Below are 22,068 nucleotides of genomic sequence, written 5' to 3' on the forward strand. Positions count from 1 at the left end.
ACTCTCTCCCTCAGAATAGACGGTACGGAGAGGTTTGTCAGGCGCACACACATATTGTACACAGAGATTTGTGGAGTGCAGCGCTGACACAGCCGTAGCGTAGTAGGCCAGAGCCCGCCTCACAGAGAAGGGGAGGAGCGCGCATGCGCCGACTCCGCGGCCTCTCACCTCAGAAATATTCCAAATATGTACAGCGGGGAGAGGAGCCCCGGAGAGCGGAGCACCGACTGCAGCATGGAGCCCTCCGCCGCCCGGGGCAGCCGCTGCGAGTGCTGAGGGCACAGGGGAGGAATGGCCGATCCTCTGCGGAGGACTCTATCTAAACTGCGGGGAAAGAGAGCCAAGAAGGGGCCGCCGGGGGGACTGGAGACTAACGGAGAAGGTAAAGGGGGGGGCGAGGGGGGGCACTGAGCGGACTGTCAGGGGGGACCGCAGGGACCAATAGAAAGTTCTATAGCAGCAGGAGGAGAGGGGTGCCCGGGAACTAACACCACCTGAAATATGTACTGTCAGAGCTGCACCAGAGATGGAGGGAGAGAGGACTGAACTATTCCTGCTGGAGAGAGCAGTATATAGAGAGAGCAGTATATATATATATGAGAGAGGGCAGTATAGATATAGAGAGCAGTATATATATATATATATGAGAGAGGGCAGTATAGAGAGCAGTGTATATATATACAGAGAGAGAGAGCAGTATAGAGGGAGAGCAGTATAGAGAGCTTGTTGTCAGGCTTTCTAGAGAGTGCAGTATGAATGCATAGAAGAGAGCGGTATATAGAGGGCTCAGTGACTGTCTTGCTGAAGAAAGCATAGTAGAGTTCTATAGGAGTGAGTAGTAAATAGAGTGCTTGTTGACTGTCCTAAGCAATGTAGAATGTTTGATGACTGTCTTGCTGTAGAGAGCAGTATAGAATTGTATTGGAGAGAGCAGTATAGAATTGTATTGGAGAGAGTAGTATAGAGTGCTCAGTGACTGTCTTGCTAGAGAGAGCAGTATAGAATACTTGTTTACTCTATTGCTAGATAATGCAGAATAGAGTTCTATTGGAGAGATCAGTATAGAGTGCTGAGCGACTGTCCTGGTGAAGAGATCAGTATAGAGTGCTCAGAGACGGACTTTCTGGAGAGAAGAGAATACAGTACTTGTTGGCTATGCTGCCGGAGAGAGCGGTATATAGAGTGCTTGTAGACTGTCTTGCTGAAGAAAGCATTGTAGAGTTCTATAGGAGTGAGTAGTAAATAGAGTGCTTGTTGACTGTCCTAAGCAATGTAGAAAGTTTGATGACTGTCTTGCTGTAGAGAGCAGTATAGAATTCTATTGAAAAGAGCAGTATAGAATTCTATTGGAGAGAGCAGTATAGAAAGCTCAGTGACTGTCTTGCTGCCGAGAGCTGTATAGAGTTCTCAGTGACTGTCTTGCTAGAGAGAGCAGTATAGAGTGCTTGTTTACTTATTGCTAGATAATGCAGAATAGAGTTCTATTGGAGAGAGCAGTATAGAGTGCTGAGCGACTGTCCTGGTGGAGAGAGCAGTATAGAGTGCTCAGTGACTGACTTTCTGGAGAGAGGAGAATACAGTCCTTGGTTATCCTGCTGGATAGAGCAGTATAGAGTGCTTGTAGACTGTCTTGCTGAAGAAAGCATAGAGGTGTTCTATAGGGGTTAGTAGTAAATAGAGTGCTTGTTGACTGTCCTAAGCAATGTAGAATGTTTGATGACTGTCTTGCTGGAGAGAGCAGTATAGAATTGTATTGGAGAGATCAGTATAGAGTGCTCAGTGACTGTCTTGCTGGAGAGAGCTGTATAGAGTACTTGTTTACTATTGCTGGATAATGCAGAATAGAGTTCTATTGGAGAGATCAGTATAGAGTGCTCAGTGACTGTCCTCGTGGAGAGAGCAATATAGAGTGCTCTGAGACTGACTTTCTGGAAAGGGAGAATACAGTACTTGTTGGTTATCCTGCCGGAGAGAGCAGTATTGAGTGCTTGTAGACTGTCTTGCTGAAGAAAGCATAGAGGTGTTCTATATTGGAGTGAATAGTAAATAGAGTGCTTGTTGATTGTCCTAAGCAATGTAGAATGTTTGATGACTGTCTTGCTGGAGAGTGCAGTATAGAGTGCTCAGTGACTGTTGTGCTGATGAGAGCAGTATAGAATTTTATTGGAGAGAGCAGTATAGAGTGCTCAGTGACTGTCTTGCTAGAGGGAGCAGTATAGAATACTTGTTTACTTATTGCTGGATAATGCAGAATAGAGTTCTATTGGAGAGTGCAGTATAGAGTGCTCAGTGAGCGTCTTGCTGAAGAGAACAGTATAGAATCTTATTGGAGAGAGCAGTATAGAATTGTATTGGAGAGAGCAGTATAGAGTGCTCAGTGACTGTCTTGCTGGAGAGAACAGTATAGAATACTTGTTTACTTATTGCTGGATAATGCAGAATAGAGTTCTATTGGAGAGAGCAATTTAGAGTGCTCAGAGACGGACTTTCTGGAGAGAAGAGAATACAGTACTTGTTGGTTATCCTGCCGGAGAGAGCGGTATATAGAGTGCTTGTAGACTGTCTTGCTGAAGAAAGCATAGTAGAGTTCTATAGGAGTGAGTAGTAAATAGAGTGCTTGTTGACTGTCCTAAGCAATGTAGAAAGTTTGATGACTGTCTTGCTGGAGAGAGCAGTATAGAATTTTATTGGAGAGAGCAGTATAGAGTCTGTTGACCGACTTTCTGGAGAGAGCAGAATACAGTTCTTAGTGAGTGCCCTGCTGGATAGAGCAGTGTAGAGTGCTTAGTGACTGTCCTGCTGGAGAGAGTGGTATAACGTACTTGTTGACTCTTGATGGAGAAAGCAGAATATAATTCTGTTCAAGAAAGCAGTATAGAGTGCTAAGTGACTGACTGTCCTGCTGGAGAGAGCAGTAAATAGTGTACTTGGTGATTGTCCTGCTGGAGAGATCAGTATAGATTTCTCGGTGCCTGTCCTGCTGGAGAGAGTAGTATAGAGTGCTCAGTGACTGTCTTGCTGGAGAGAGCCGAATAGAATTATATTCAAGAGTGCTGTATAGATTGCCGGGTGACTGTTGGTGAGGGCAGAATGGCGTTTCTATTGGAGAGTGGAGAATGGAGCACCCGCTGGCTGTTCTATTGGAAAGGGCAGAATATCGTGCCCCTGGAGAGGACAGAATAGAGAGCTTCCTTACTGTTGTGTTGGAGAATAGAGAACTGAGTGCTATGGTGACTGGTAGAGGGCAGAATACAATTCTTAGTGATTGTCTATTGGAGGGGGCAGAATAGAGTTCTATCATTTCTGCTGGTGCCTCAGTGACTGTTCTCCTAGAGACAGAAGAATACAGTGCCCCAGGGACTGTTCCTCTAGAGAGTATAGAATAGAACGCCGCAGGGACTGTTCCTCTAGAGAGTATAGAATAGAGCGCCCCATGGACTGTTCCTCTAGAGAGTATAGAATAGAGCGCCCCAGGGACTGATCCTCTAGAGAGTATAGAATAGAGCACCCCAGGGACTGTTCCTCTAGAGAGTATAGAATAGAGTGCCCCAGGGACTGTTGCTCTAGAGAGTATAGAATAGAGCACCCCAGGGACTGTTCCTCTAGAGCAGGGGTAATGAATTAAAATTCAAGGAGGTCCGGTCGCCAAAATTTTCTTTGGGCCGAGGTCCGAATCTGAAGTCTGTGCTTTGACTCAGAAAGATGGGCAAAACAAAACTTGTCCATCAGCGTTGCTCTTAACATAAAATATGCCCATTAGAGTGCTCCTTAACATAAAATGTGTCCATCAGCGTGCCCCTTAACATAAAATGTGTCCATCAGCGTGACCCTTAACATAAAATAAGGGGCACTCTGATGGGCACATTTTGTTAGGGGGCACTCTGATGGGCACATTTTATGTTAAGGGGCACTCTGATGGGCACATTTTACACATTTTTTGTTAGGGGGCACTCTGATGGGCATATTTTATGTTAGGGGGCACTCTGATGGGCATATTTTATGTTAGGGGGCACTCTGATGGGCAAAACAAAACGTGTCCATCAGCGTTGCTCTTAATATAAAATATGCCCATTAGAGTGCACCCTAACATAAAATGTGTAAAATGTGCCCCCTAACATAAAATGTGCCCATCAGCGTGCCCCTTAGCATAAAATTTGCCCATCAGCGTGACGCTTAACATAAAATAAGGGGCACGCTGATGGGCACATTTTATGTTAGGGGGCACTCTGATGGGCATTTTATGTTAAGGGGCACTCTGATGGGCACATTTTATGTTAGGGGGCACTCTGATGGTCAAAACAAAACATGTAAATCAGCGTTGCTCTTAACATAAAATATGCCCATCAGCGTGACCCTTGACATAAAATATGCCCATTAGAGTGCCCCTTAACATAAAATATGCCCATCAGTGTGACCCTTAACATAAAATATGCCCATTAGAGTGCCCCTTAACATAAAAAATGCCCATCAGCGTAAAATAAGGGGCATGCTGATGGGCACATTTTATGTTAGGGGGCACTCTGATGGGCACATTTTTTTTTATGGGGCACTCCAATGAACACTACAAAATATGCCCATCACTTTAAAAACCTCTCATCAGCTTTAAGTGCAGCTTTAAAATTGGGGACCACATTGCTTTTTCCCCTTGTGCTCCACATACCTGAAGCCAGTAGTCGAGCCAGGAGCCACGAGCAGCAGGGGGCGGGGCGCGCACATAATGTTACGCCCCAACTCGCTGCCCGGCTGAATGGAAGCCGCAGTAAGGAGCAGGGGGCGGGGCGCGCACGTGACGTCACGCCCCTACTCGCGGCCCGGCAGGACACCGGCTGGGAGTGAGCCGGTGTAAGGAGGGGGCGTGGAGCACACACAGCACGTCACTGGTTGCTGGGACACCCGCGGTCCCAGCAAACCAGTGACTGATAACAGGAGGCAGCCTCGCGGTCCGGGCGGAAGCATCGTGCGGGCCGCCAATGGACCGCGGGCCGCCATTTAGTGACGGCCGCTCTAGAGAGTATAGAATAGAGTGCCCCAGGGACTGTTGCTCTAGAGACGAGTATAGAATAGAGCAAATAGAAGTAGTGAAACCGCACTCAGGTAGATGAAAGCAAATGATGTGGTTTATTCTTCAAATTCATGGATATACAGACAGTGCAGGGAACAGATAATCCAGGTTAACGCGTTTCACGGCTCACATGGCCGCTTACTCATAACCATATCCGGTTATGAGTAAGCGGCCATGTGAGCCGTGAAACTCGTTAACCTGGATTATCTGTTCCCTGCACTGTCTGTATATCCATGAATTTGAAGAATAAACCACATCATTTGCTTTCATCTACCTGAGTGCGGTTTCACTACTTCTATTTGCAATTTTCCGGATTACGGGTCTTACCAGCACCAGGTCGGACTGACACACCTGAGCGGCTTGTTCCTTTCTTTCTCTATAGAATAGAGCACCCCAGGGACTGTTCCTCTAGAGAGTATAGAATAGAGCGCCCCAGGGACTGTTCCTCTAGAGAGTATAGAATAGAGCGCCCCAGGGACTGTTCCTCTAGAGAGTATAGAATAGAGTACCCCAGGGACTGTTCCTCTAGAGAGTATAGAATAGAGTACCCCAGGGACTGTTCCTCTAGAGAGTATAGAATAGAGTACCCCAGGGACTGTTCCTCTAGAGAGTATAGAATAGAGCGCCCCAGGGACTGTTCCTCTAGAGAGTATAGAATAGAGCGCCGCAGGGACTGTTCCTCTAGAGAGTATAGAATAGAGCGCCCCAGGGACTGTTCCTCTAGAGAGTATAGAATAGAGTACCCCAGGGACTGTTCCTCTAGAGAGTATAGAATAGAGTACCCCAGGGACTGTTCCTCTAGAGAGTATAGAATAGAGTACCCCAGGGACTGTTCCTCTAGAGAGTATAGAATAGAGCGCCCCAGGGACTGTTCCTCTAGAGAGTATAGAATAGAGCGCCGCAGGGACTGTTCCTCTAGAGAGTATAGAATAGAGCGCCCCAGGGACTGTTCCTCTAGAGAGTATAGAATAGAGCGCCCCAGGGACTGTTCCTCTAGAGAGTATAGAATAGAGCGCCCCAGGGACTGTTCCTCTAGAGAGTATAGAATAGAGCGCCGCAGGGACTGTTCCTCTATAGAGTATAGAATAGAGCGCCCCAGGGACTGTTCCTCTAGAGAGTATAGAATAGAGCGCCGCAGGGACTGTTCCTCTATAGAGTATAGAATAGAGCATCCTAGGGACTGTTCTGGACAGTGCAGGCTAGATTACCCCAAGGACTGTTTGAATGTGATTTATCATACTGGGTGCATTTCTCAGACCCTGGAAAATGCCAGCTAGAGTGCCCTGATAAGTGTGAAGTGCTTAGTGTGGGAGTAGCTGGGAAATAATGAACTGTCATGTTGGGCTACACAGCAAGGGACCCCTAAGAACTGTAATATAATAAAATGCAGTTAAAGCAATACAGAGACAGCTTTAATCTAGGACTAGGTGCATCACAGGGAGCCATGTAAACTATAATGTATGTTTTGGCGGTAGGTCAGCTGAAGGGACATTTCAGATTTGTTATAGAAGAATTGATGGATATAACCATTATAAAGAGGTGAGGGATGGGTTAGGGGTTAGAGCCCCACAACCACGGCCAGGAGCATCATGAAAGATACTACAGAGATTCTTTTTAAAGATGCGGGTGAACAAATTGCATCTTTTAGACTTATGACAGAAGAACTGGGAGTTAAGGGTAAATTGTCTTGATAATTACCAGAAGCTTTGCAGGTGTCAGAGTGCCTCAAGGGTTTGAATTCAGGAAGGGGACTTGTTAGTGCCATGGTAGAGTAATGCTGGCCATACAGTATACAAAAAATCGTTCTAACTAATTTTCAAAAAACAAACACTTGGCCGTGAGAGCAAACGATTGTGCCATCATGTAATGACCGATAAATCATTCAATGGACATAAATGAATCCGTTTTTTGTTTTCGTTTTTTTTCACCTAAACCTAGTGCAAACAGTTTGGACGAGAAGCACAGTAACCTTTCAGTTTATCCCTTATTCGGCAGAAAATTTCCATATTTGTTCTTAGTTTTGGCTCAAGAATGTCACAACCGATTACTAATTCGTGCCCATTAACTGGCCGAAAAACAAAAGAACTGTCCAAATGACCGAATTTCGACCAATTTTTTTTGTAGAGTGTATGGCCAGCCTAATCTGTAACACAATTGTTGGTGGGTGCAGGCTCCAGTCCTGGTAAATGTAAGGAGATGGGTTTTGGGTGTGAGTCGTAGGGAATACAGTGTATGTGTAAGATTTTTTAGGTATGTATTTTGGACCCCTGATAGATACCTCTGTCTATTTTAAATAAAGTGGTTAGTACAAATTAGAGACCTATGAAAGCTGTAAGCATCTGGGTGTCCAGGGTAATTCTTAGGGGATACTGAGGGTTTTAGTATCTTATGTTTGGGTTGATTGTAAGCTCCTGGGTTGAGTGCAGACTAGAATGCTTCCATATTGCCTCGTTTCCACTGAGTGGTACGGTTCGGTTCAGTACGGTACGGTTCGGAACGGTACACCTTGCGTTTCCACTGCCAATAGTACCCTTTCATGATAGGCGTGGTGTAGCAGGAAAGCTGTGATAGACGATTCTCTGTCAACCAATCAAAGTTCTGCAGAGTGTAGCTCCACCCTGTTGGTACGGTACTAATGTGCTTGGTACCCCAACGAAAGGGTCCCAAAAAAGTGGTACGGTACGGTTCGGAATTAGGGTACCATTCACAATGGAAACGGCAAAAATAGCGTACCGTACCGAACCGAACCGTACCGCTCAGTGGAAACGAGCCATAAAGGTCCTCTCTGGAGGCTGACCACAGTCTCCAGACAGCAGTATATGAAGCTTCCAGGGACTGCTTAGTAGTATCTGCAGATGAATTGAAGGATGGGTTTAGAATTGATTTTTGGGGTGCAGTCTAAAGTCCCAAGATAGCATCAAAGGGGAATTATGTTTAAGCAGCCCTGTTGACATTCTATTGGGGTCTGCAGGACCGCCATGTGGAATCAAGACGGTGACCCCGGAAGAGAGCAAACTGGCTGGCAATCACAATAAAGATTGGTCTTCTCAGAACCACAATAATAACAATTACTCTCATCCTTCCAAATGGGAAGCAGCATCAGGACCCGCATCTTCCAATCAGCCCACTCAGGGGTGCCGGTACTCCCATTATAGCAATATCAGCAGCACGGATTGCTTGCCCAATGGCATGGAAAGAGACAACAACACCAAGTCACACCCTCTGTCATGTGGTATAAATTGTAAGGATGCCATCATGGGACGTTACTCTTACGGAGGTTTTCAGTTCCAACCAGAGACTCAGATTAAGTCTCCAAATAGCGCTCCATACACCGCAAACCCTCATTTTGAGGGACAGTGGCCTTCCCCGTCATACCCTCTTAATTTCATGTATCCCCCTAAATCTAGTCCAGCCAAGGAGCCTCATACAGGTCCCCGATATGTTGAAAACACACAGTGGTGCTCCAGTACTTTTGAAGGAAGCAGTTCTTTCTCTACAAACTGCCACATACCTCCCCTGGGACTTGTAAATGCCCCGTATTATGGGAACACCCGAAACCATTCCGAGGACAGCGAGGAAGATGATTATTATGATAATGAGCATCTCTTGATTACTAGTCCAAGTGAGGCTCAGTGCAATAGCCATTTTCCTGGGCCCCCAGCACCATTGATGCACAATGCCGTGGCCTCCCCGGTGGCTGATTATGGCCATCAAGAGCGGAAAGGCAGCGTGGACATGTACCTAGAGACTGACAGACTGAGATCTCAGTTGCAAGAGGCTTATTATTTATTAATTCATGCCATGCATGACATGCCTCTTGAGATCCCCTCTAGCAAAATCAGGTGCAGAACAGAAACGTGCCCCTCTAGCTCCCAGTCCCAGGATAGCGTTTATTCCCAGTCCTCTGCAAGGGTGGTAGAAAGTGATGTTTGGTCCTCTGATGACGCCAGCCCAAAACAAGTGTCCCATAGTGATTTGGCGTCTTTGAATGCTTTATTAAGCTCCCAGCTTAACAGGATGCAGACATTTAGCAAAAGCGTTGACGCTGTCTACAGCCTGCCAGCCTTCAGAACTTTGTACAAGTGCCACAGCGATAGTCAGATAAAGTACAGCCCTGTCCATAGCAACTTGTCATCTGATTGTGGTTTTGAGCACAGCCAGGGTTCTATTGGTCACCACACGGATGCTGACAGTGAGGGCAGCCCCCGGGACATATTATCCTCTGTGAACTGGAGAGCCTCTGAGAGTGGCATTTGTAATCCCTCTGATTATATACGCCAAACACCAGGGGACTTGGTCTCAGTTACAGTCACTAATGGCAGGCATGGTGCAGACATGAGTGCGGAAAGTCACAGAGCCTCACAGAAGCCATCGGGCCGAACAGTGAAGAAAATGCAAAAATGGATGTACAAAGGACGCTTATTGTCTTTGGAAATGAAGGAACGCATCATTGGATCCTCTCAGAAAGCCAGCGGATCCAGCAAGCCGGAGTCCAGTCCAACTGGAAGCTGCAAATCCGAGCATCTCCAGGACAGTTCAGCGACATCCCTGAAGATGCCTGGAGAGATGGAAAGACCCCCAATGACAGGTAGGCGAGCAGGGCATGGGCCCAGCTCCAGGCCTGCAAATGTCTGCCAAAGCTTCTCTTTTTTGGGTGGTGGAAAATCAGAGGTCTTCTATATCTCCCAATATCTGTGTACTAATAGGTGACATGGTGGTGGGTCCTGTACTCCTGGCATGGTATAATAATGCATATGCTATAGGCTCATGCATTAACATCTATGCGTTCTTAATGCCACTTTTATTTCTTCTGTCTTTTCTTCTTCATATTGTTGCCACTTCTTCCCTATTTTGTCTACTGCATGTTTAAAAAAAATGTATTTTACTTGTGCTGTAATGTGACATTTTAGGAAAGATAATGTGTATGCAGATTTGTAAAAGCTTAACTTCATTAGCAGAGGCAAAACTATGGATTTTAAAGTATTTTGAGGATAAAGAGAGTGCAGCATGCAGTCCAACCAAAGGAATGGAAGCAGTTTTGTGCAAAAAACAGCGCACATGACCTTTTTTTTCTTATTTTTATATTTGGGCAACCCACAGTCTTCCCGGTGAGTAAAACTCCCAGCAAGTCATGATGGTGGCTTCTCCGCTTTTGTAGATGCAGCATTCAGCTTGGCATCAGGGTCATAAAAACCTGCCGGGACCTATGGTGCCTCACTGCTGACGACTTGTGTTGCTAGAACTTCCTCCACGATATTATATATGTTCTGTTTACTTTATAATGTATATTTACAGTGTTTTTGGCCTTCTTTCCAACATTTGTATACATTAGGAATGCAACTGTCACTACCCATATTAAACAAAGCAAATTCCTTTGCTGCCTTTGCTGGGTAATACCATATAAAGATAAAAGTCGCTTACGGTTTCCAGTTCTCTAATTACAGAGCCCTCTTTACATAGCAGATTGAGCGTGTATTTAGACCAATAGGCTTCAGTTGTGTGCAGGACGTGTTTTCTTCCTAACTATGATTTGCTTAGAATTTGCATAACCACTGCGGATGATCTAACTATACTTCACAAATTAGCACTTTGAGACAACTTTTTTTTTCCAGGTGAAAAGATCAACAGTCAAATTATACTGTTGTGTAGGTAACAATTTGTTCTTGGTTAGGCAATTACACCAGAGTATATGTTGGTGTGTGTGTGTGGATTTGCTAGGGAAGTTGGCTTTTGGACATCATCATTCACAGTTAAAATTGGAAGTTCACCCTAAGATTACCCCTATGAACATAAAATGGCAAGCATCATGTTATTTTCTTATAGATTACCAGCATTGTGAGCTGTGTGTCTGTCCCTGTTCTGTGGCTTCTGCAGGAAAATCCATACAGCCGCTCTATCTCTGAGCCTGTCAAACATTTTAACAGACTGGCTGCATAGAACACCTATTATTATTATTATTAAGGATTTCTTTAGCGCCAGCAGTTTACGCAGCTCTTTACAATATTAGAGGGAGACAGTACATATACAATACAATAAAATACAAGAGGATTAACCTTCCTAGCGGTATTCCCGAGTGTGACTCGGGGTAAGATTTTAGTGCCAAAAGCGGTAACCCCGAGTCACACTCGGGGTATCGCTAAGAAGATCGCTGGATGCTGGAGGAGGTTTTACTTACCTTTTCTCCGGGATCCAGCGAAGACTGCGGGCGGTGTGCGGCGGCGGATCTTCCTCCTGATCGTCTGCGAGCCCCGACTTCCGTCTCCGGCGACGTGACGTCCGCCGGGAGGGTGGAACCGGCGGCAAATTCAAATGTATAATGCACCAAACACACTGATACCGTTAAAAATAAAATAAAATCACATTACATTGCCCCCCAGTGCCCTTTCCTGCAGTTTTACTGTACTTTTTATGTAAATATATGTATATATATATATATATACACACATATACATTATATATATATATATATATATACACACACACACACACATATATATATATATATATATACATATATACATATATACATATATATATATATATGTATATATATATATATATATATATATATATATATATATATATATATGTATATGTATATATATATATATATATATAGACACACGTATATATATATATATATATATATATATATACACGTAATTCTTGTGAATGAGCAGCCCAAACCAACTGTATTCAATATATATATATATATATATATATATATATATATATATATATATATATATATATATATATATATATAATATATATAATATATGTATACATAATATTTGTATACATACATATATATAATATATATAATAAATGTATACAGTTGGTTTGGGCTGCTCATTCACAAGAATTACATGCAAAATAATGGTACCGCTTTCAACACCTAAAATCCAAAAGAATCATACCGCCAGGGAGGTTAAGAGGGCCCTGCTCAGAAGAGCTTACAATCTATCATTTCCTGGGCACATAAAACCCCATCCTCTACACAGATGTACAGGTCTGTGTGCCTTGTGAATGACGACTGTTTACTGATTATTAGCAAACCAAACAAGATTAGAAAGAAGGACAAAAAGCGTTCCACTTTAATTCCCCTTTTCTTTCAGAAAACTAGGGGAAGGTCCTGCTGTATTAATGGACCAGCTGAGTTGATATAAAAGGAAGAAGTGGCAGCACACTGGTCCTAGAATTGTGTGTGTGTGTGTTTTTTTTTAATTCTTCCACCATTCATGTCATGGTAGATATTTACACACAGAAATGATAACCATACACACATAGCTTACTTGTGTTCAGCCCGCTGGATGAATGAGAGAATTCTAAGATTCTCCCACCCATGCTAAACAGCATGGATGGAGGAACCTTGCCTAAGTCCTTTCAGGCAACTGCAGTGCCCACGGTTGAATACCTGTACAGTGACTTCATTTGATTGGATGCAGTCGCTGTTCGATTGACAATTTTTCACCTAGCTCCTTCAGTTTTTTTGTTTTCAGTCGGGTTAGGTTCACACTGCTGTAATCCAATTTTTAACCGGCTTTCAGTACGATTGTGTAGTGCAACTTGCATACTACTTTAAAGTGGTCTGCATATTCTGTGGGGCCAAAATCATGCTGGAATCACACCAAAGTAGGGAGTCTCTTCCATAAGTGCGCTGTGCTGAGTTGCATTGATGGAAATGGGCAATATTGAAAACAATGTGATTTCCATTGCCATACAGTTCTGTGATCTCAAGTCGCATCTGAAATCGCACTAGTGTGAATGGAGCCCTAAAGTTTATCAAGCCAGGTGCAGCCGACGGGGCCACCCACGACTCGAATTTCAGCCAATTGTTTTTTTTTTTTTTTAATTTTCTTTGGAGTTGTATTCAATTTAGATGCACAAAGTGCTTAGGACATTTAAATTCGTTCTAAAGACTCAAGGTTTTTTTTTTTTTTACCTTAATGCATGAAGGTAAAAAAACCTGTGTGCAGCAGCCAACTCTCAATCTCAGCCAGTGAGCCAATGAGGAGAGCGGGGGGTTGGGGCCAAGCCACAGCTTTAGGTGTGAATGGTTACGTAGAGCTGCGACATGGGAATGAGCCTGCTTGGGTGCCCCCATTGCAAGCTGCTTGCTCTGGGGGTCACACGGCAGGAGGGAGGGGCCAGGAGCGCCAGTGGGGGACCAGAGAAGAGGAGGATCAGCATTGCTCTGTGCAAATACACTGCATAGAGCAGGTAAGTATAACATGTTTCCTTTTTTTTTTGTTTAACCTTTAATATCACTTGCTGACAGATAGCTGTCTGAATTCAACAGCTGGTAATGACCAACACGTTATAAAGTAGATACCTGCATTGACACTACTCTAATACAACTGTCTGCATACTCTCAAATAGTGTAAATCAATGCACCTTCTTATATGGTTTACTAAAATCTGTGAAAAAAATAACCGGCTGCGGAACTGTGTGATTGTTGACCTGTTAACCTTCACCTCTAGTGGTGCCATCGATTAAGTTTCCTACAGTTTTCTGGGTATTACCAATAGAGTGGCCATGAGCATCCATCCTATTTCTCTGTATTGCATGCTGCTAGCATTTTTGTGCCAAACTCAGCCAGTGGACTTTATCTACGTGGTAGATGCAGAGGTTTTGCAATTTTGGATATCAACAATTTCATGAGGGTCTCAGGAAGGTGCAACTAGACTTGCACTCCACTTGTTTCTCTGGTGGTCATGTTTCCAATCTAAGGTCCCTAACTCGCATTTATACATACACATACTAGGGCCAATTTAGACAGGAACCAATTAACCTACCAGCATGTCCCATGCAGGCATAGGGAGAACATGCAAACTCCAAACAGGTAGTGCCCTAGTTGGGATTTGAACGGATGACCCGACTGCTGTCAGGCGAAATATTCATTATAATCATCTAAAGGCTTGGGGTGAAGGTGTGTGTGTGTTGGGGTACAAAACATTGCAAAAAAAGGTCTTTCTAGTAATTAGAGAGGTGGGATATATGGACCATGGATTAAATGCTTTTAGGCACTATCAATAAATGAAAGCGGGAGCTAATGGATTTACATACACTTTTTAGGCCTCTATAACAAGGGCAATCCGATCAGGTCTGCTTGCCAATTTTTCAGACAGACCTATCAGAAGTTTCATGTAAGGTTATGGACATGAAGATAACCATTTACATCTGCTTACCTCTAAGTCTGTCCAGGTTCAAGAAAAAATGGAAGAGGTCTGCATCCTGTTTTCATTTTCCGGACCTAATTGTGATGGTTTGGAGTCACTCTGATGAAAGATGACGCAAGTCTCTGTACATCCAGCTGGTCGTAGATGTAATATAGAAAGCTCCAGTTCTTAAATGAAGCTGGACACTGGATGGGCATGGATGTCACAAGTATCATCTACCCGGTTCTGTTTGGTTTAGCAGGGGAACTGATCACAGATCTGCTGAATAGACTTCATGGCGCCCATTATAAGGAGCTGTAGGCTGGCTGTTCGACTTTCAGTTTGGTAGAGTGATTGAACTTTTAATTCCATTGTTGCCAGGCAAAGTAGTTGGGTTAAGTGCAAGAAGTTCGGATCTGAATTTCCCAAACCAAACCTGGCAGAAAAAGCAATCGCTTTTGAATTTTATTGCCCAGTTTTGACTTTGCGAATGACCAAATCCTACTTGTGGTGAATGATTATTTAGTTTTTGGTGATTATTTGCCACCATATGGTCAACTCCAAGTGGTTGAAGAGATTGTAATGTACTATATTTCCACTTTTATGGTCAGCTTGACATGGTCAACTTATTTATATCTGCTGTGATGCGAATGCTGATTGCGCTGCATACAGCCACTCTTATTGGTTGGCAGATTTGCACCATGTGTTGCTGCTGACACATTTAGGATGAAGAATTGTAGTTGTATTAGCAACAAAATCTTTTTGCATGTCTGGTTTGCTAAAACCTGTCACACCGTCTGTAGAAATGCTCTTTCTTTTTTCCCTGTTTGTTTTGTTTAATCGACAAAGCGAAAAGTGGCCCAGAAGATGTGTGGATTTAATCACTGCTGGCTGTGTTGTGAATGTAAATATCCTTGCAGTGTAGTGCCAATTGTTGGGAGCTTGCTTGCTATGGGCAGGAGAGAGACATGGAATTTTGGAGCTGTGTTCATACAGGCCCTTGGTCTTATCTGACAGATTGCTGGAGATTTATCACCCTGCAAGCAGTGGTAGGACACTCAGATATGTTGTCACCAGTTCACTCCAGGGTAGAGTCTGCATAATGTGCTGCCAAGGGTTTTTTGTTTTTTGCAGTTCTTTTTTTTTTTTTCTTTGTTTTTGGAGATCGGCATTTTGCTTATGAGGCTTAGTACAATACTCATACAGCTTCTTAGTGACTGCAAGCTCCTGCTTGTCCTCTTCTCTTTTATTTAATTGTTTTTTAATTTTTAAAGTAATGCTGAAACTTGTAGTTCGGTAAGGAAAGAAAATTGTTCGCTTCCCCCACCAATACAATCAGTGTTGATGGAGGAATTGTTCCCACAGTGCCTATGTGTTCTACCAGCAGGGAGCCTTTCCGGCCACCAGCACACAATATTACTGCTAGTGGCTATAGACACCGACAGTGAGAAAAAAAATCTGACAGGCTGGTTGTAGAGAAGTTAAATGATGGATCAACTTGGGTACAACCAGCCTGCCCATAGATGGATCGATTCTCGGCCAGTCCTTGCTGATCCAGGCGATATTTGATCCATCTGTGGCTGGCATTAGGGTGTTGGGTCAATAGCAATTGGGACAGGTTTTCTAACCAATTAAATTACAATTTCTGATCATTGGTGGCTACAGCATTGGGTTACGGAGGGGCCATGGGGCCATCTTAAAGGAACTTTATGAAACAGAATCCAGAGTTTCCACATTTGACATTGAAAGTTAGAATCTGTTTACATTTTTAATATGATGGCCCCAGGGCTCTTCTGCATCTTGGAGACATTGTCATTTATGCGGCTGAAATGGCAACTTTTCCTTTCTCGTTCATGAGTACCTTCATTTTTTTGCAGCCAGTAGAAGCACATTTTCCTGCTTGGAAAATGTTGTGATAGCGTGACATCGGTCTTTCCCCTGTGTAGTACTATGATGAGGATAAGATGACAGACCTGGAGCCTATAGCTTTCTATACAAGTTAGCAGTGACATGACAAGTTCCCTTTAGAGGAAACCTGTGTTGATAGAAATATGGAAGCTGCCATTGCCTATATCCTTAGAATGCCAATTACCAGGCTGTGTCAGGCTTCTGTGTATTGTTAGCAACTGACTTGGAACAAGCATGTAGATTCAAAAGTGTTGGAGGGAGGCCAGAGGCAAATGATTTTTCTCTTTCGTTCTTTGACAGACAGCTCCTGATTCTTCTTAACCATTGAGTTATGCTGCCCCCTACAGGAGTAGGACACTAGGCAGGAAAAAGCTTGACTACACTTATGGGCAGTCCCAGGGGATATATACACTCACTCTCAGCTATAGGCACTCAGTTTTTTTTCTGCCTAGTCAGGACTTAGTTCCTTGCTGGGATCTCTGGTCCTGGCAATTTTTTATTTTTAAATGGAATTTTCTCCTCCTTTTATTATTTTGGTCCTGTTATCTACAATCAAGTGCCGGACTGAACGAAGAACTGGATAATCTAGATCCTTAGGGTCCCCCTCAGTCTGGCCAGCGAGCGCTTTCAGCCCGCAGCTCCGCGCTAGTTTGGCCGTGACATAGCCCCACTGGATGGGGGCTGGCCTGCGAGTTAAGCGTCTCGCCAGGACGCACACAACCTGGTCGCGGCCTGAGTTGCAGCGTTTCTCCTGGCTGACAGCACCCCCGTTCTGGTGGAGAGGTGTTCTGTTCGGAGAGGTGCCCACCCGGTTCCTGGTGTGGTAAATAGCTGTCCCCCCCCTCTACCCCTGGAGGGTTTTTGGTTGGAAGTGGGCCCCTCCCTGGGATGGTGGGACCCCCGGGTTCCCCTCCTTCCCCCACAGCCCCTCTAAAATTTCAGTAGTCACTGTGGGTCTTTCGCCCCCCCCCCCCCAATTATGTTTTTGAGGTGAGCTTGGTATATAGCGACCATACTGGGTCTGCGTCCACGCAACCTGAGTGCTCAGATAGTAAGAATGATTCCTCTGCTCCTCTAGCCGCACATGAAAAGACACTGGTGGATGCCTGCTTTGTGTCAGTTTGTGCGTGACACTTTGAAATTGGAGGTTGCACTGATGCTGCGTCAGACACCGGTCCCTTTTTTGGCACCCACAGGCCCTTCAAAGTGGCGAGGGTGTTCCCTTTTCTGCTCACTTTGACAACATTACCACAGAACAGTGGGGTTGTCCAAAACACGGTGGTTCCTAAGCTCTTGTTGCTTGCGGTGTCCTTTTGAGAATAACTGCGTTAAAGGTGGACGATCCCACCTGTAGTGAACTCGTCGGTTTAAAGGTTAAAGCTACCCTAATTCCGGTTGAGGAGTCCCCAGCCTTTAAAGATCCAGGTGATAGGAGGGCGGAGGCTCTTGCCTGCCATATGTTCACTGTGGTTGGTTTGGCACTTAGGCCGGTATTTACTATTGCCCTGGTGTCGCAAACTCTGACCGGGGGGGCTAAACTTTTATGCCGGGAGCTGGAGTGGAAATTACTTTCCCCTGTCTTTGCGGAGCTGAAGGATCAGTTGGTCCAGGGGCTACAGTTTATCTGTATTGCCTTTTTGGATGCAACACCTTTGATTTCTAGGCTGTCGGTGTCAGCAGTGGTCCTTCGGCGTATTATCTGGCTGAACTGCTGGTCTGCGGACCAGACTTTTAAGTAGGCCTTATCTGATTCCCCTCCCCCCCCCCTTTTGGGGATCACCGGTTTGGAGCTTCCTTGGATGACATTGTTAAGGGTCTTGCAGGGGGAAAGAGTACTCATCTGCAGGCTACCAAGGGCAAGGAGCCCTGTTGTAGATGTGGGCCGTTCTCCTCGGCTCATAAGAGGTCTTTTCGTCTCAAGACAAGGGATCAAAAGTCAGGGCCTCCACCAGAGGTTCTAAGATGACCTAGTCTGGCAAGCCACAAGCAGGCTCTTCCAGACCTGCGGACAAGGATCCACGTTCTCTAGAGGTGACTTTGTTCTCCGACACTTCGACCGGGAAAATCCTTTCTCCCCCTGTACTAGACGGTTGTCACCACGGATTCCAGCCTGTCCAGTTGGGAAGAGATGTCCTTAGCACAGACATGCTCAGGGGGTTTGGACTCTGGCAGAGTCCAGACTGCAGATTTAATTTACTGGAACTCCGAGCAATCAGACTTTGTCTGGCCCATTGGACAATTCGTCTTCAGGGTGTACGGTACGAATTGATTCGGACAATGTCACACCTGTGGTCTATATTGATCACCGAGGGGGCACAAGAAGTGTCCTGGTGGCTTGGTAAGTAGCCAGCATTCTAAGGTAGGCTGACCGATTCGTTCCAGCCTCTCAAACTTCTTCCATGACCTCCTGTGCAGGATCCAGGCAGAGGGGATTCCGATCATTCTAGTGGCTCCAGACTGGCCTCACCGGTCTTGGTATGTGATCTGGTACGGCTGGTCGCCGATGCTCCTTGGGGACTTCCTCTCAGGGAGGATCTGCTGTCCCAAGGACCAATCTTCCATCCTGCTTTACAGTCCCTGGCTTTAATGACTTGGCAGTTGAACGCCAGGTGCTGAAGGATGGAGGTTTGTCTGAGTCTGTGATTCCTGATGCTGTTAAAAGCGAGGAAATCTACTTCTATAAAGATCTACCATTGTACGTGGAAAACATACATTGCATGGTGTGAGTCTCTTGGGGTTCATCCTTGCTCCTTCTCAGTGGATCAGATCTTAACCTTCCTTCAACAGGGGGTTGAACAGTAATAGGCCTTGGGTACCATCAAGGGCCAGATATTGGTTTTTAGCAGTCTTTTTTCCAACGACCTTTGGCCACTCACTCCCTGGTGCGTACCTTTTCTTCAGGGTGTCCGACATTTGGTTCCTCCAGTGCGGTCTCCGTTGCTTTGGGATGTCCCAATGGTTAAGAAGAATCAGGAGCTGTGTCCTTCAGTGAACAATAGAGAAAATTGGATTTTTGACTTCCTGTAAAATCCGTTTCTTTGATGTTCATTGACGGACACAGCACCCACCCCTCTGTGGAGTTGGCTTTCTTCTGACATTGTTTGTAACAAAACTGAGTTCCTATAGCTGAGAGTGGGCGTATACTCCCTGGGACTGCCCATAGGCGTAGTCAACACTTTTCCTGCCTAGTGTCCAACTCCTGTAGGGGGCAGTATAACCCAATGGTTAAGAAGAATGTGGAGCTGTGTCCGTCAATGAACATCAGAGAATTGGATTTTGCGGTAAGTCAAAAATCACATTTTATTTTTTAAATTGAAATGTATAGGTACAAAACATAGAGGAAAACCATTTTTAATGAATATTTTTAGTGATTTGAAATTTATCTAGACCCAAGAACAAAAATATAAGATATTGCAGCTTAACCACTTTACCACCGGAGGATTTTGCTGTCTTACGTCCAGGCCACTTTTTGCGATTCGGCACTGTGCGAATTTAACTGACAATTGTGCGGTCGTGCGACGCCGTACCCAAACGAAATGTACGTCCTTTTTTTCCCACAAACAGAGCTTTCTTTTGGTGGTATTTGATCACCTGTACGATTTTTACTTTTTGCGCTATAAACAAAAAAAGAGCGTAAATTTTGAAAAAATAACAATATTTTTCACATTTTTTTATATGAAATTCCCCCCAAAAAAATGTAAAAATCAAAACATTTTTAAAATTTTGGCCAATTTGTTTTCTGCTACATATGTTTGGTTAAAAAAAAATCACAATAAGAGTATTTTGATTGGTTTGCGCAAAAGTTATTGCGTTTACTAACTAAGGGAAAGATTTCTGTCATTTTTGGTGTTTTTTTTTTTAAAAGAGTAATGGTGGAGATCTGCAATTTTTATTTTTTTTTGCGGGACTGCGACATTGCGGCGGACAGATCGGACCCTTGACTGACATTTTTGACACTTTTGGGGGTACCAGTGACATTACTACAGTAATCAGTGCTATATATATGCACTGTTACTGTAAAAATGACACTGGCAGGGAAGGGGTTAATTTTATTGGAGCGGGAGGGGTTAATGTATGCCTGGTGCTTACTAACGTGTGTGGGGGGAGGTGACTGAGTGACACAGGGACAGACCGCATGTTCAGCTATGCTGAACCCTGCAATCTGACCCTGTCTGTCACATAGGAGATCCTCCCGCTCTGTTTACACAAGCGGGCGGATCTCCAGACTCGATTCCCCGACGATCGGAGAAGAGCGGCGGTGATCACCACCGCTCCTCCCCTGGCCCGACTCCCGCTGTGACTGAATACAGCGGGAGCGAGCCTCCGGCGGCGCGCGCGTGCCGCCCACAAGGGGAGGAGTCCAGCGACGTAGGTCTACGTCGCTGGACGGGAACGAGCCACTTTGCCGCAGTACAGTCAACGTGACTGGTTGGCAAGTGGTTAAGAGTACTAAGATGGGGTGGCTGCATTAGTTTTCTTTTCTTTTTTTTTCAGGCTTTTACCCCCTTTTTCATCTGGTGCTCCTGCCAGTAACACACTTCCAGTCCTAGGGTGATAACATTCACCTCAGCATTGTCACCCAAGGACTGGAAGTGTGTTAGGACTACAGAAAACATTAAACAGCACTGCCTTTAGGAGTAATTGAAAAATGATTCTGTAGACTGTAGAGTTCTACTTTAAAGCCTTTAGTGGGAGAGACACAAATATTACAGCGGTGTTAGCACTCAGCCAGCAGTGGCTAAATGGTATCCTTTATTCCGCCTCAAAAAGAAAAACAAACCACATAATATCAGGCTGTTGGCTGGACTGAGTCTTGCTTGTTCTATGCTGTCCGCTTTAGGCGGGACCTCACTATTAAAGCAGAGCTGCTTTTCTGTGTGCTCTGGTTGTATTTGCTGTATAGTAGCAGTTTTTATAGAGAATTACAGTTTTCACTCAGAAGCCTTTTGCTGTGTTAATTATATAATCAAAATTGTGTTTGTTATATCTGTTCAATAGGTAAAAAAATTCAGTTTTTTTAAAAAATGAGATGTGTATAGCAGGGCTTGCATCCGCTTGCTATTCATTTTCAAATGTTCTCTTCTGTTGTTGCTCCGGTGCCCCAGTCGTGCTTGGCTGACTTCAGGTATGTGTGTGCCCCCTGTGCCTGCCCAGACCTATGGAGGCTTGCAGGAGTCTCCATGTTTTGCACACTTCCGTTTTGTACTCTTAAAGTTTATGTGGAGGAGGAGAGACCTTGATTTTGTTCGGCATCTCTTGCTTTGTCTGTATGCATGGCGTGAGAAGCGTCTGCACATAAGTTCCCGTTAACAGGGCTGTGCACGAAGTGGAGACTCTATAGGTCCTGATGGGCACGGGGGGCTCCCACATGAGGAGCTACACAGCCATAGCTGCAAACTTCCTGGCCGATATCTAACTTCTATTCAGTCATCCCATTCATTCCTATGGAGTGACGGATTGACTGTCTGTTAAGTTTCCTAACTTATGCATGCACAGAAAAAGTAGGGAAAAGTATGGAGAGTTTGCAGCGACAGCTGTGCAGCTCGACTGAACCTGAAGTCATCTGTCTCATTTGGTTAGGATTGTACAGGAGCTTGAAGTGACCCTGAAACTGAATAAATTATTCATGGTGTACGTTGTTAAAGATTTACTCTCTGGGCGTATACTGCCCTAAACAGTCCATCCGCCAGGTACACGGTCCACCTGCAGCTGTCAGTATCTCATAGGGCAGCGCTGTCAAATTCAATTTCGTTGTGGGCCGCATCAGCATTCTTGTTGCCGATTGTATTTTGTAAGACTGTACAATGTATCTACTCCTTTATCATATTAAATAATTGCCGCTGCATTCATTTATTACTGGTTTTAGTAATAACTTAAGACCGGCACAGAGCCTACTCACACTCCTGTAGCAGATGTTGCAAGTCTGAAAAAGGAGGG

General features: G+C 44.7%; 1 protein-coding gene across 1 annotated transcript in view; it reads left to right on the top strand.

Moving 5' to 3' along the window:
* The first annotated feature begins 169 nt into the window (after positions 1 to 169).
* SYDE2 (synapse defective Rho GTPase homolog 2) overlaps positions 170 to 22,068 on the top strand; it is a 102,158-nt gene continuing 80,259 nt past the window's right edge. Inside the window, exons 1-2 of the mRNA XM_082265816.1 lie at positions 170 to 382; positions 8,034 to 9,650. Of these exons, the coding sequence (XP_082121942.1) occupies positions 292 to 382; positions 8,034 to 9,650 (1,708 nt within the window). The 5' untranslated portion in view covers positions 170 to 291. The remainder of the gene's footprint in view (positions 383 to 8,033; positions 9,651 to 22,068) is intronic.

The sequence above is a fragment of the Pelophylax lessonae genome (genome assembly GCF_965119305.1).
Source record: "Pelophylax lessonae genome assembly, chromosome: 8".
Taxonomy (NCBI): domain Eukaryota; kingdom Metazoa; phylum Chordata; class Amphibia; order Anura; family Ranidae; genus Pelophylax; species Pelophylax lessonae.